Below are 12,206 nucleotides of genomic sequence, written 5' to 3' on the forward strand. Positions count from 1 at the left end.
ACTGCTAAGTAGCCAAAATCCCCTGGAGCCAGGGCCACTTACTCATCTGCTGCACCTCGCTATGAGGATGACCTGTCCAAGGCAGGTCAGCTGGGCGCTGGCAGCCCAGGGCTCACCCTCACCTGTGGTTCCTTCTGGGATCTCCGTGTGGGGCTGAGCAGCGGCCTGCTTGTCGGGAGCTCTCTCATCCACTAGGGGCGCAGTCACGTCTGGAAACCACCAATAATCACCCTTCTGCTTATGCAGGAGCAGTGCAGGGAGGGGGCCTGCCAGCCACATGCAAGAAAAGCCAGCACAAAGCAGAACCACAGTCCTCCTGCCCTTCTCCCCAGGAAGCACACTAACAGTACCCCCTGCCTAGGAAGCCTATAGAGGGGTCCTGGAAGTACTACAAGGGACACAGCCAGACTCCTGGGGGTTGAAATCCCGAAGGCAGCTGTGTGAGCCTCACTGCAATGAGGATGGGACTCAGGGCAGCGGGCAGCGTGAAGAAGCTGAGAAAGAGACAGCCTGGAGTTTTCTGTGGGGCTTTGAATAAGCCTTCTGTCATCTCAGCCTTTGTTTCCACATGTATAGAACAAGAGTGCCATCTCTAGGTGACCTTTAAAACTTCTACTACTTCTAACTCCCTGCCCCCAACCTCTCCACCTCCAATTAAAAGGCACAGAGTTCCTTATGTGGCAACAACCAGGCCGGATCCAGTTTCCTTGATGAGGCAAGAGATAGAGATCACAGGCCAGGAACTGAGGATATCTTTTCAAGGCAAGCACTTTAGCTCCTCCAAAACCCTCGGCCTCTCCACCAGGTATTCGAGGCACACCCAAGGAGTGGCTGGTTTCAAGGGATTCCCGGAATTCCTCACAGCTAGTCCACAAAAGCTATTTTCATTATGATCTGGTGCAGATAAAACAGCTAGCAGAGTACAGCCCCCGCTGTCTGCCTCCTTCCCTGAGGGTGAGGGAGGCATGTGGGAGCCCACGCATGTACAGGTCCAGACTGCATGAGTGGGTTGTTTCTTCCTGGACAATGGTGACAGAGTATTGAAAGCCACGTTTGGGAAGCCGGCACCACTTTGGCTCCAAGGTTTTCTCAGGGTGGCTGACAGCTTGCAGAACTGTTCTAACAGGATGAGCAGGAAGTGTCTTGCATTACCGGTTTTCAGAAGGGCAAAGGAAATCTGGCCAGGCTAAGGGCCATGCCACCTGCATTCTCCAGGGATGAGCCAGCATGCTGAACAACTGGCAGGAGCTTGACAGCCATGTTCTGGATTTATCCAAAGGCAGATGCTGGGGAGATGTCTTGGCTAAATTCTCATTCTGTAACAGAACTCCCAAGCCACATTCAGGGCTGCAGAAGGGGCTCAGTGTGGAAGCTCCAACCTCCTTGGAAGGCTGGAGAGATGGAAGGACAGATGCTATGGATGATTAGTTAAAAGCCATTCTCCATACCCCCTTTTCTTGATCTCTTCTACGTTTGGGAAGCCGGCACCACTTTGGCTCCAAGGTTGTAAAGCAAGGTGGGGACAGTCTTCCAGCCCACGGTGGCTAGAGACCCGGGTCTGGCCAATGGATGAAAGCAGAAACTTCCAGGAGGAAGTTATAATAGAAAGCTCTTGATTTAATTCTGGCAGCACATCTGGCTTCCAGGTCCTTTTGGCAACTTTGTTTTGCACTGTTTTTGATTGCTTTGTTTTTAATTTCATTCATTCATCACTCTTCTTCTTCCTCCTCCTCTTCCTCCTCCTCTTCTTCTCATTATTTGTTCTTTTTTTTTTTTTTTTCGAGACAAAGAGTTTCTCTGTGTATCTCTGGCTGTCCTGGAACTCACTCTGTAGACCAGGCTGGCCTCGAACTCAGAAATCCGCCTGCCTCTGCCTCCCAAGTGCTGGGATTAAAGGCGTGCGCCACCACCTCTTCTCATTATTATTATTATTATTATTATTATTATTATTATTATTATTATTAGACAGGGTTTCTCTGTGTAGCCCTGACTGTCCTGGAATCTGCTCTGTAGACCAGGCTGGCCTCACAATCAGTGATCCCTCTGCCTCTGCCTTCCAAGGGCTGGGATCAAAGGCGTGCGCCACCACCTCTTGTCTTTCAATCATTATTATGGAACATGTGCATGATATGTCTCTGTGGACACATGCCATCGCAATGTGTGGAAACTTAAAAGGACAACTTTGTGGAGTCGGTTCTCCCCTTTCTCCTTTACAAAAGTTCTGGGGATTGAACTCAGGTCCCCGGGCTTGCCTGGTACACGCCTGTGTCCTCTGAGCCAGCTCACCAGCCATGGTTCTTGTTCCAAGACAGATAATGGCGTTTGGGAGTGCAGCCATCCTTCAACAACGAAACAACAGTCCAACCACTTAGGATGGCAGAAGACAAATACAGAAGCACATGAATGGCATTCGGGAGCTGTGCCCATGTCCGGGTATCTTATGATTGCAAGGCAAAAAGCCTCTTCAGTTGGTAGAGCTTTTGGGTTCCAGAAGCCAAAAGTGGTAGTATAACTAACCCACATGGGAAGCAAGACAGCCGACCAGGGAGCACTTCAGGAAAAAGACAAGGAGCTTCACGACAACCCAGACACCACGTATCTGGAGTGAACAGATAGGAAACGTGCTCCAAGAGATGAAACATACTCAGTGCCCAAAGTCTAGAGCCCAAGAAATGAAGACGCCATGCCAAACCGGCTCCTAACAGATGAGCAGGGAGAAGTCTGACCTGGCCCCCTCCTCAGCCAAATTCTGGGCCTTGAATCCTTCAAAGAAAAGTAAGGTGGAGGCTTCTGAGGGGGTCATGGAGGGTAGCAGATACAGGATGGAAACCCTATTGAGCCATGTGTGAGCGCCACTGTGCCACACAGACCAGCTTCTCCAAGCATGGACCATCGGGGCAACACACATGATAGTGATGCTCAAGGCGCACACTGTTGAGCCAGGCATAGAAACAGGTCCCAGCGCCCACTGTTCTGCAAAGCACTGAGCAAGCGCATCTCAGCCAACAGGATAGGAAGCAAGGAGCGCAACCTTGCTTGCGCTAGGGAGGGTGGCACACAATGCGCAGCCGCAGCCACAGTGCATAGCGCGCAGCTGGGAGGGGAAGCTCAAAGCAAGGTAAGCATAAGATGAAGGGAGTGGTGGGAGTAGAGAGGCCCCACCTTCAGCAGTTGGAGTGCTCTTAGCATCGGAGGTCTCCGACCCCGGTTCCTCCGATCCATCATCGGCGGGGTGCTGTGGGGTAGGTTCTGGAACATATACAGTGAGTCCTCAGACCTCGAGTGGAACCTTAGAGTTGTGTCCTATTGAGCTGCAATCTCTTTACTGTGGGTATTGTAGCTTGATGATCAAATCATGAAGGGACCAGCACCCCCAACACAACTATGTTCCACTCTTGGGGTCCCTGAATGAGGATGTGGTTGAGACAGGGTTTCTCTGTGTAGACCTGGCTGTCCTGGAACTCACTCAGTAGACCATGCTGGCCCTGAACTCACAGAGATCAGCTCGTCTCTGCCTCCTGTTTGCAGGGATTAAAGACGTGCAACACCACTGTCTGGCTTGAAGATGTAACTTTTAATCACCCAGGTTCAGCTGAGGCAAAGGCCCTTATAGTGACAACCTGACAATGGATCTGGAAAGCCTGCTCCTGCTTGAGCAGAAAGCCCTCTCTTGTCTTCCTTTCAGCCTTCAGCTCCTCATCGCTCAGCTCAGTGAACTCATTAGCCTCACTTTCATGCCTGTATTGGCTGAAGGAATTTCTTTGCTAACGCCCCTAGACTTTTGTTAGCACGGTTGTGCTGGAAGCAGGTGTAACACTCTTTACCCAGCATGTGAGACTCACAGTGGGAAGGTGGCTATTCTGGTGGTGTTTACTTCACCTTGTGTGGTGGTTTGAATTTGCTTGGTCCAGGGAGTGGCTATTAGGAGGTGTGGCCTTGGAGTGGGTGTGGCCTTGTTGGAGGAAGTGAGTCACTGTGGGGGGTGGGCTTTGAGAGACCCTCCTAGCTGCTTTCCAGTCAGTCTTTCTGTTTGCTTTTGGAAGGAGATGTAGAACTCTCAGCTGTTCCAGAGCTGTGACTGTCTGGACGCTGCTATGCTTCTCACCATGATGATAATGGACTGAACCTCGGAACCTGTAAATCAACCCCAATTAAATGCTGTCCTTTCTAAGAGTTGCCTTGGTCATGGTGTCTCTTCACAACTATGGGAACCCTAACTAAGACATCTTGGTTGAAGAGCTTTCAGGGTAGCTCTGTGTATCAGTAAGAATGTATGAGGTTTGTTTTTCTTTATTTTTTGTTACGGTGCAGATGTTTACTGGGATTCTTCAGAGGTTCCAAGCGCCAGCTGCCCATTGTATCAAAGGGACAAATGGGTTCTGGCCATGGGGGGAAGTCCAGTATCACCCCATGTTCCACAACAGATTAACACCCCAAGTGGTGGTTTGAATGAAAGTGGCCCCATAGGGAGTTGCACAATCAGGAGGTGTGGCCTTGTTGGAGTGGGTGTGGCTTTATTGGAGGAAGACTGTTACTGCCAGGCAGGCTCTGAGGTCTGGCCAGTGTGTCAGTGTCATTTCTTGCTACTTTCTGATCCAGATGTAGAACTCTCAGCTACCTCTCCAGCACCATGTCTGCCTGCGTGCCACCATGCTTCCCACCATAATAAAACTTCTGAACTGTCAGTCCCAATTAAATGCTTCCTTTTATAAGAGTTGCTGTAGTCATGGTGTCTCTTCACAGAAATAAAACCCTATCTAACACCCACTGCCTGGCAGAGAGGGGCCCCACCTGGAGCCCATTCCGTCTGTTGTTTTTGACAACAGAATTCTGATAGAATTCAGGACAGAGCTGTGCCGATGTAGGAGGCTACATCTTTCTTACTCGTGAGACCCCTTGAAGATGGAAGCCATATACTCATGAGGGCTGTTTTTCTCAACCATGTGAAGAGCGAGAACCATTCTCAGGTACAGCGTGTGTGGGGCTGGACACACATAGGTGAGAGGCGATTGGCCTGAGGGCCATGCTGTAACACAAGAAATGGGCCTTGGGATGGGTGTGGGGATAATGCTTTTAATGCCAGCACTCAGGAGGCAGGCAGATCCATAATTTTGAGGCTAGCCAGGGCTACATAGTGAGTTCTAGGATAGTTAGGGCTATGTAGAGAGACTGTCTTTCAAACAAACAAACAAATAAACAAACAAGCACCTCTCCGTCCTTGGTGATGACTGGACAAAGCAGGGAGCATGCTCAAGTCACAAAGCTGCTAGGATTGTGTCAAGGAGGTCTAGATTAGATGGGATGGTGTGAGATCCTCAGGGCGCTACAGAAAGTCATTTAAAGTCTGGTCAGGGCCATGACAAATCAATGGGCGGGGAGCACTGAGCATGGCTGGTACTTGCTAGGTGGCAGTGTGGCTGGGACATTCAGTGGAGACGAAGGCTGTCCCCTTGGGCAACAGTGAGATTCTGGGCTTCTAGGGTGGTGGAGGGGCAGCTGGTTCTATGTACAAAGCAGAACAGAGAGCAGAAAGGTAAACGGGATTGAAGTATACACCTCCCAGTCTCCTTCAGAGCACAGTCAAAGAAGGGCCCTTTTCATATTTTCTTTTGTTTTATCACAGTGTCTCATGTCTTCTAGGCTGGCCTCAAACTCACTATGGATTCCCATCCCCCTCAGTTACATTATCCTTGGAGGGAGAGAAGAGGGAGAAGCAGCCCCCTTCGAAGGCCTGGAAAGTGTTGCACATCAGCACCTTTTAATTCGAGAGCCTGTGTGACCACTGCCCCGACTCCACAGGCTTTCTGTTGCGTCTACTCGTATAGCCCAGTGTCTAGCATCCACGCAGACACTGTGAATTCAGCGTGTAGTCTCTCGTCATTATTCAAAACAGTCTTGTGTCACTCACTTAACTGAGCTGTTGTTGCTACTGTGATATCTCCTGCCAACTCAAAGCTGTCATTCCACGCCTACAAACAGCTCATCCTATACCCTCGGGAGCAAGACTTGATTTGATGAGAATCTCTTAGGTGTCTTTGGCTTCTTTGGGGAGCACAGTTCTAGGTAGGACAGGACACTTCTGTTTTTACAGCATCTTCTAAGGATCAGCAATTTCCATTCTCTCTCTCTCTCTCTCTCTCTCTCTCTCTCTCTCTCTCTCTCTCTCTGTCTCTCTCTGCCCCCTCGTGTGTGTGTGTGTGTGTGTGTGTGTGTGTGGCCCTGAGCACTCCCACAGCTTCTGCACACATGCACACAGTGAGATGGACAACCAGTGAGTTTGAAGGAGTTTGAAAGAGTTTGAGGCCAAATTAACATAGGCGGAAGACTACATTATAGACTCTGCAGAGGCCGATGCAGTTTTAATTAATTAAACTAAATCTGAGAAGTGCTTTAAAAATTTACATCCGTTATTTATATTTATGCATATGTATGTAAATCTATGAATGCAATGTAGGTGTAGGGTGTCAGTTTCCCAACACTGGAGTTAACAGATTCTGTGGGCTGACTGACGTGGGTGCTGGGAACCAAAGTCAGGTCCCCTAGAAGAGCAGCAAGTGCTCTTAACCACTGAGCCATCTCGCTAGTCCTAAGACACTCTGAGACAGGATCTCTCTGTGTAGTCCTGGCTGAATTCAAACTCACTCTACAAACCAGGTTGGCTTTGAACTTGCAGCAATCCCCCTGCCACTGCTTCTTGAATGCTGGAATTACTGGACAGTGGCGACATGCCTTACCCAACCTGATGCAGTTTATTAATGAGGATATACTCAGAATCCCAGAGTAACATACTCTTGCCTGACAGAGTCCAGATGGCCAGGTTTGTATAGCTAAGAACTCAAAGAGGCTCCTGTAGAGCTGAGAGTAACAACCTCTCCCCCACTTTGTCACGCTGTCTGTGGAGTTCAATATTCAATACCCTCACATTTTTACTTTTCTTAGTCCATTCGAATTAATGAGACATCCCTCTCCTGACACTCTAGTGCTCTAAGGTAGGAACAACTCCTTTAAAATCTAGGATTTGAACCCCTCTTGCCAGCCCCTGCTGAGGCAAACACAGACTGGGTTCCACTGCCTGCCCACTGACCTTTTAAGCCATGGTCTATGTCTCCTTCTTGGTCTTGGAGCACAGTGTAATCTCCGGCATGGTCTTCCATTGTGTCAAACTCCTGGCGGGGTTCAGCCATACTGGTTCAAAGCCTGGAGGTAAAAAGGCAATGGAGTGGGTTACAGGTGGGATGCTGAGTCCAATGATCTGACTTCTTAGGGTAGTGGAGTTGGGGACAAGGAGCAAGCCACCCCTCCCTGCAAGTCACAGTAGGAAAGCCTCAGTTTCCTGACTTCCCATCCAGGAAAACTGATGCCCATGCTCACTGAGTGTTCAGCATCCCCACTAAAGCAGGTGACACTTCTGTCTCTTGTCATCTCATTAGCTCATATCTGAAACCACACAGAGTGCTGAGAAGTGCTGTTGACTTGTACATTGTTCAGTGGCTATGGGGGGAAGTGACTGAGGGCCTCTCTCCTCAGGACAGGAGGCTAGAAGGAAGAGAGTGGCACCTTCGTTCTGTGAATGCCAGCTGACTATGGCCAGGACTATGGAACCCAGGGCCCTGTGCATGCTGGGCTTGTATCTTTACGGAGGTAGTGCCCTGCCTTGCATCTAGACAGGAAGATCTGCCAGCATCCTCCTCCAGCCCCTGCATGTCCACCCAGGCAGTGACAAATGGAGTCACTTGCAGGGCATAGCAGCATCTGGAGGAGGATGAAGCGGCTGGTTTGGACTCTGCTCACCGGCAGGGACAGCACCAAAGAGGTATTCTAAGGTGAACTTGGCAGCAATGTGCAGGATTAATGGGAGTGTACGAGTGTCTGCTGGCATGGGGGTGACAACCATGTCCAGGGGGAGAGTTCAAAGGCCAGAACTAGATGTGGGTAAAGGAGAAAGGGAGACGTGGGCTTCGGAAGTGTGGCTTAGAAACTGGTAGGTTGACTTTCAAAGTCAGAGTGCAGTTAGGCAGGGCATTACAATCCACAAGTATACTAAAGGCAGGGGCAAGGATGGCTGGGCAAAGAGGGGTAAGCTGAAGGGACACTATGGGGACAGCACAACGGGGTCCTTCTGTTTGCTGAAGAGCACTGCTTGAGAGAAGACGCCCTTCCCCAAGGCTGCACTTTCCTAACTGGTGATTCAATTCACGTTGCTTTGATTTGTTTATACTGCTGTGATAAATCACCATGCCCAAGACAGACTCAGAGAAGAAAAGGTTGATTTCATCTTACAACTCCCAGGTCACACACATCATAGAGGGAAGTCAGGGCAGGAACGGAAGCAGAGGCCACGGAGGACCGCCTCCAACTGGCTTGCTCTTCATGGCTTGCTCAGCCTGCTTTCTTATACAAGTCAAGACCACCTGCCCAGAGGTGGCACTGCACACAGTAGGCCAGGCCCACCCATGCCAACCATCAATCAAGAAAACACCCCCACAGACTTGCCCTCAGGCACTCTGATGGAGGCATTTTACCATTAGACATTCTTCTTCTCCGATATCAAGTTGAAAAACAAAGCAAAACACAAACAACTGGGAATCTTTTAATTTAACAAGCTCTAGGGGATTTTTTTTTCTACTACCAGCTCTGGCTTCCATTAAAATTATAATTTTTTTCATGGGTGTTTGTTTTTATGGTTTTTTTGTTTGTTTTTTAATGAAGCTACTTTTAATACTTTGAGGTGTGTCCCACAGAAATAAAATGCACTAGGAGGGGTAAACACCACCACACCTCGCCCCCCGAAGGAAGGAAGCACAAAAGGAACCCGCTGCAGACGCAGGGCAAAGGGAATGCCATCGGTGCTGGGACCTGTGAGCATTACAAGAAGAAACTGAGCATGTCAGGACTGGCTCAGGCACCCAGGCCAAGGGCCGGAGAGTTGGACACGAATCCAGAAAGCTACCTGGGTTCCTCCTCCCCGTTTGTCTTTTTCTGCTTCTGCTGTAGGTCCTCTGCTTGTGGGCAGGAGCCCATCTTCCCCGTGCTTTCCCTGAACCAAGTCGCTCTGCTTCTTCTTGTTCTACCTGTCGGCAAGCTCGCGCTGGTTACCACGAGTCATGGAGACAGCGGCAACTCCAACCTGCCTGCATTGTGTCTAGGTTTGTTTTTTGGAGACAGGGTTTCTCAGTGTAATATAGCTCTGCTATCCTGGAACTCATTTTGTAGATCAGGAGATTTTTTTTTTTTTTTTTAATATAGAGGTATTACACTTATCATCATCATCTTTAATTTTTGGTGTGTGCCTGTGTTCAGTGCAGGTCAGAGATCTATTTTAGGTGTTACTCCTCAGTCAACACCTAAACTCACTCTGTAGACCAGGCTGGCCTCGAACTCACAGTGACCCACCTGCCTCTGCCTCCTGAGTGCTGGGACTAAAGGCGTGCACCAGAGCCACCTGGCATGTATCATCTCTTCAGTCAGTGTGTGTGAGGGCGCACATGCGCACTTGTGTGTGTGAATTCTACTTATGTGTGCTTAGGTGTCTCAGTATGATATGGTGGAGGTGAGAGGCCAACCTTGGGAGTCTGTCTTCTTTCTCCACATTATTTGAGACAGTCTCTTGCTTTCTTCCAGCTGTGCATAGCTGGCTAAGTCCTCTCAGCCATTTTCAGTTCCCTTCTCCCAGTGTGCCTGCTGTAGGAGCACCCTGATTACAGACACATGTGCTCTTTGTGTGGTTTCTGGGGATTTGAACTCAGGTCCTGATGCTTGTGCTGCAAGCACTTTATGCACTAAACCATCTCCTCAGCCCTTCATTTTACTTTTGAGACCCAAGTGAGCCTCAAACTCTCATTCCTCCTCACCAAACCCGTCTTTTCTCCAGCATATTTTCTTTTTCTTTTTAAAATTGTTTTATGTGCACTGGTGTTTTGCCTGCCTGTATGTCTGTGTGAAAGGGTCAGATCCCCTGGAACTGGAATTACAGATACTTATGAGCCGCCATGTGGGTAATGGGAGTTGAATCTGAGTCCTCTGGAAGAGCAGCCAGTGTTCTTAACTGCTGAGCCATCTCTCCGGCCCTTTCTCCGGTATATTTTTTTATACTCTCCAAATAATAATAACAATATTAGCAAGAATCCCTGCACAGTGACCTCTCTATATTCTCCCACTCAAGTACTCATCAGTCCTGACCCTGTGTAGATTCCAAGATCAGATGAGATCACCCACATCCAGGGTGGTGTAGCCATGGACATCCTGCATTCTCAACGTGGAGTCTTGCTTGCTTTCCACGTTGGAGTGTCTCCAGCTGTTTCTAGAAGTTTCCATACCTTCCAACTCGGGAGAGCCAAGAATCACTCAAGCATTTGGGTGATGCTCTGCACTTTGCCGGTTGGGGATAGTGGTCCAGGGTGTGTCTGACTGACTAGTTGTCTCACTAAACCCATGCACACACACCACGATCCAGGCCATGACCTGGTTCCTAATGATCACTCTGCCCCTGCACACATCCCACTCTCGGTCAGGGCTAGAGGTCCAGACACACTCCCCAGAAGCAAGCAGGATGAATTACAGAGTCTGTGCAGAAATTAAATCAGCCTTAAAAACACAGGCTACTATTTACTATGTAAAATAAATAAACTGTGGACATCTCAAGGGTCACTATTTTCCTTTGTGGGGGACGGGGAAAACTGTATAAGGAGGGAAAGTCCCCAGTCCTGGGAGGGAAGGTGCTGTTAGGATCCTGCTCCATCTTTATACCCCACATGGCTGGGCTTGGTTGGTCAGCTGGGGTTTCAGGACCTAGGAGCCAAGCCAAACCGAGGATGGAGCTCCATGGTAGAACACTAGCTAGCGTGTACAAGGCCCTGTGTTCCTTTTTCAGTGTAGGGAAGGCAGAAGAAAGAGGGAAGAGGAAGTAAGGGTGGGTGATGAGAAAAGAAAAGAATGTTCTGGAACATCCTTGGGGGTCCACTAGAACAAACCCCAGAAAGAACAGATCCCTGGAGAGCAAGGACTGACACCTTCTCCAGCCTTAGGACCCACTCTGATGACACAGGAGTGGAAGAGGCCCATGGGACACCTGCCTGGGCTGGTGCTTCAGAGCCCCAACACCTGGCACCAGGAAGTATTTACCTGCCAAAGAGGGGAGTTGTTGGCAGTGCTCCTCATAGGCCCTTCGGGAGTCCTTGCAGGCTCCTTTTAGATACATATATCGATTGATATTACTATTGTCACCTTAACAGAGGTATTTCCCAGACCTTTGGAGGCCCAGGGGTGTGCAGATGAATCCCCAGGCCCTTTTGTCCCTGAAGAGCAGTGGCTTCCCAGGCTTAAAGACATCGACCCTTCTGTCTTCTGTACAGCCCATTTACCACCTCAAGTGGCCCTCTAAGGTGTCAAGAGGTGGACAAGGGAACCCTAAGCAACTGGCTACCTTGCTTACCTCTCTGAAACCCTCCTGGGGCCCTGCTTGCTCTCATGAATTTGTCTGCTTCTTCCCTTGGCTACTTTCCATGGCAGAGCCTCTGAGCTCATCGTAAACCTTTACAGTGGGCAGGAGAAGAATCCTGATGGGCAAGCAGCCACAGGGACTTGACAGGCTTGAGAGACATTTCAGTCTACTGAGGACATGACTGATGCCCTCTGCCTTCCAACCGTGCTACCCCTGGGAGCAAGGTTCCCAGTGGTGCTGGGGTCTGGGGAGTGAGTGATTCCCCACCTGGTTCTTCAACTTGCAGGAGAAATCTACAAATACCAATTAGCAATTCCCTTCAGGCTTCCGAAGGAAGCTCTGGTCTCTACTAGCTCCCAGATCTTCCAACCTTCTTCCCAAGGGAGACAGGAACCTCCTTGGACTGCAGACTGCCCTATTTTGGGGGCGTTTCTTGCTTGAGATGGAGCTACAGTAGGCTTCCTTCATGGCATGGGTCTTGCGTGCGCCTGGCAAAACAGTTTAGTAACCAGCACTTGAGTTTCTGGAAAGCTCCTTCGGTAAGGGAGGGGCCTCAACACCCTTAGGTAGTTGGGTAATTAAATACAGTGGCTTCTAAACTCCAGCCCCTGCAGTTTACAGGATCATGTCTGAAGTACAACCACGCCAGAAGGAATGATTAGTACCTTCTCATATCTGTGGAACCAGGCTCAGAGATGTTGAGTAACCCGCGTAGCTAGGGCAAGCAGAGTTCGAACTCAGGTCTTTTGCCATGAAAACCCATTTC

General features: G+C 49.5%; 1 protein-coding gene across 29 annotated transcripts in view; it reads right to left on the reverse strand.

Annotated features, from left to right (window-relative positions):
• The window catches only part of Mapt (microtubule associated protein tau), a 94,755-nt gene that overhangs the window by 41,560 nt on the left and 40,989 nt on the right, over nucleotides 1–12,206 (reverse strand). For 11 of the 29 annotated variants that reach the window (XM_034505172.2, XM_034505163.2, XM_076935643.1 and 8 more), the window contains exon 2: nucleotides 7,085–7,197. In XM_034505172.2, coding sequence (XP_034361063.1) covers nucleotides 7,085–7,184 — 100 coding nt within the window. In that variant the 5' untranslated portion in view covers nucleotides 7,185–7,197. Of the gene's footprint in view, nucleotides 1–122; nucleotides 210–3,162; nucleotides 3,250–7,084; nucleotides 7,198–12,206 lie in introns of all 29 variants that reach the window. The other 18 variants (XM_076935656.1, XM_034505162.2, XM_076935640.1 and 15 more) reach the window with 2 other exon arrangements.

This window comes from Arvicanthis niloticus, chromosome 6 (assembly GCF_011762505.2).
Source record: "Arvicanthis niloticus isolate mArvNil1 chromosome 6, mArvNil1.pat.X, whole genome shotgun sequence".
Taxonomy (NCBI): Eukaryota; Metazoa; Chordata; class Mammalia; order Rodentia; family Muridae; genus Arvicanthis; species Arvicanthis niloticus.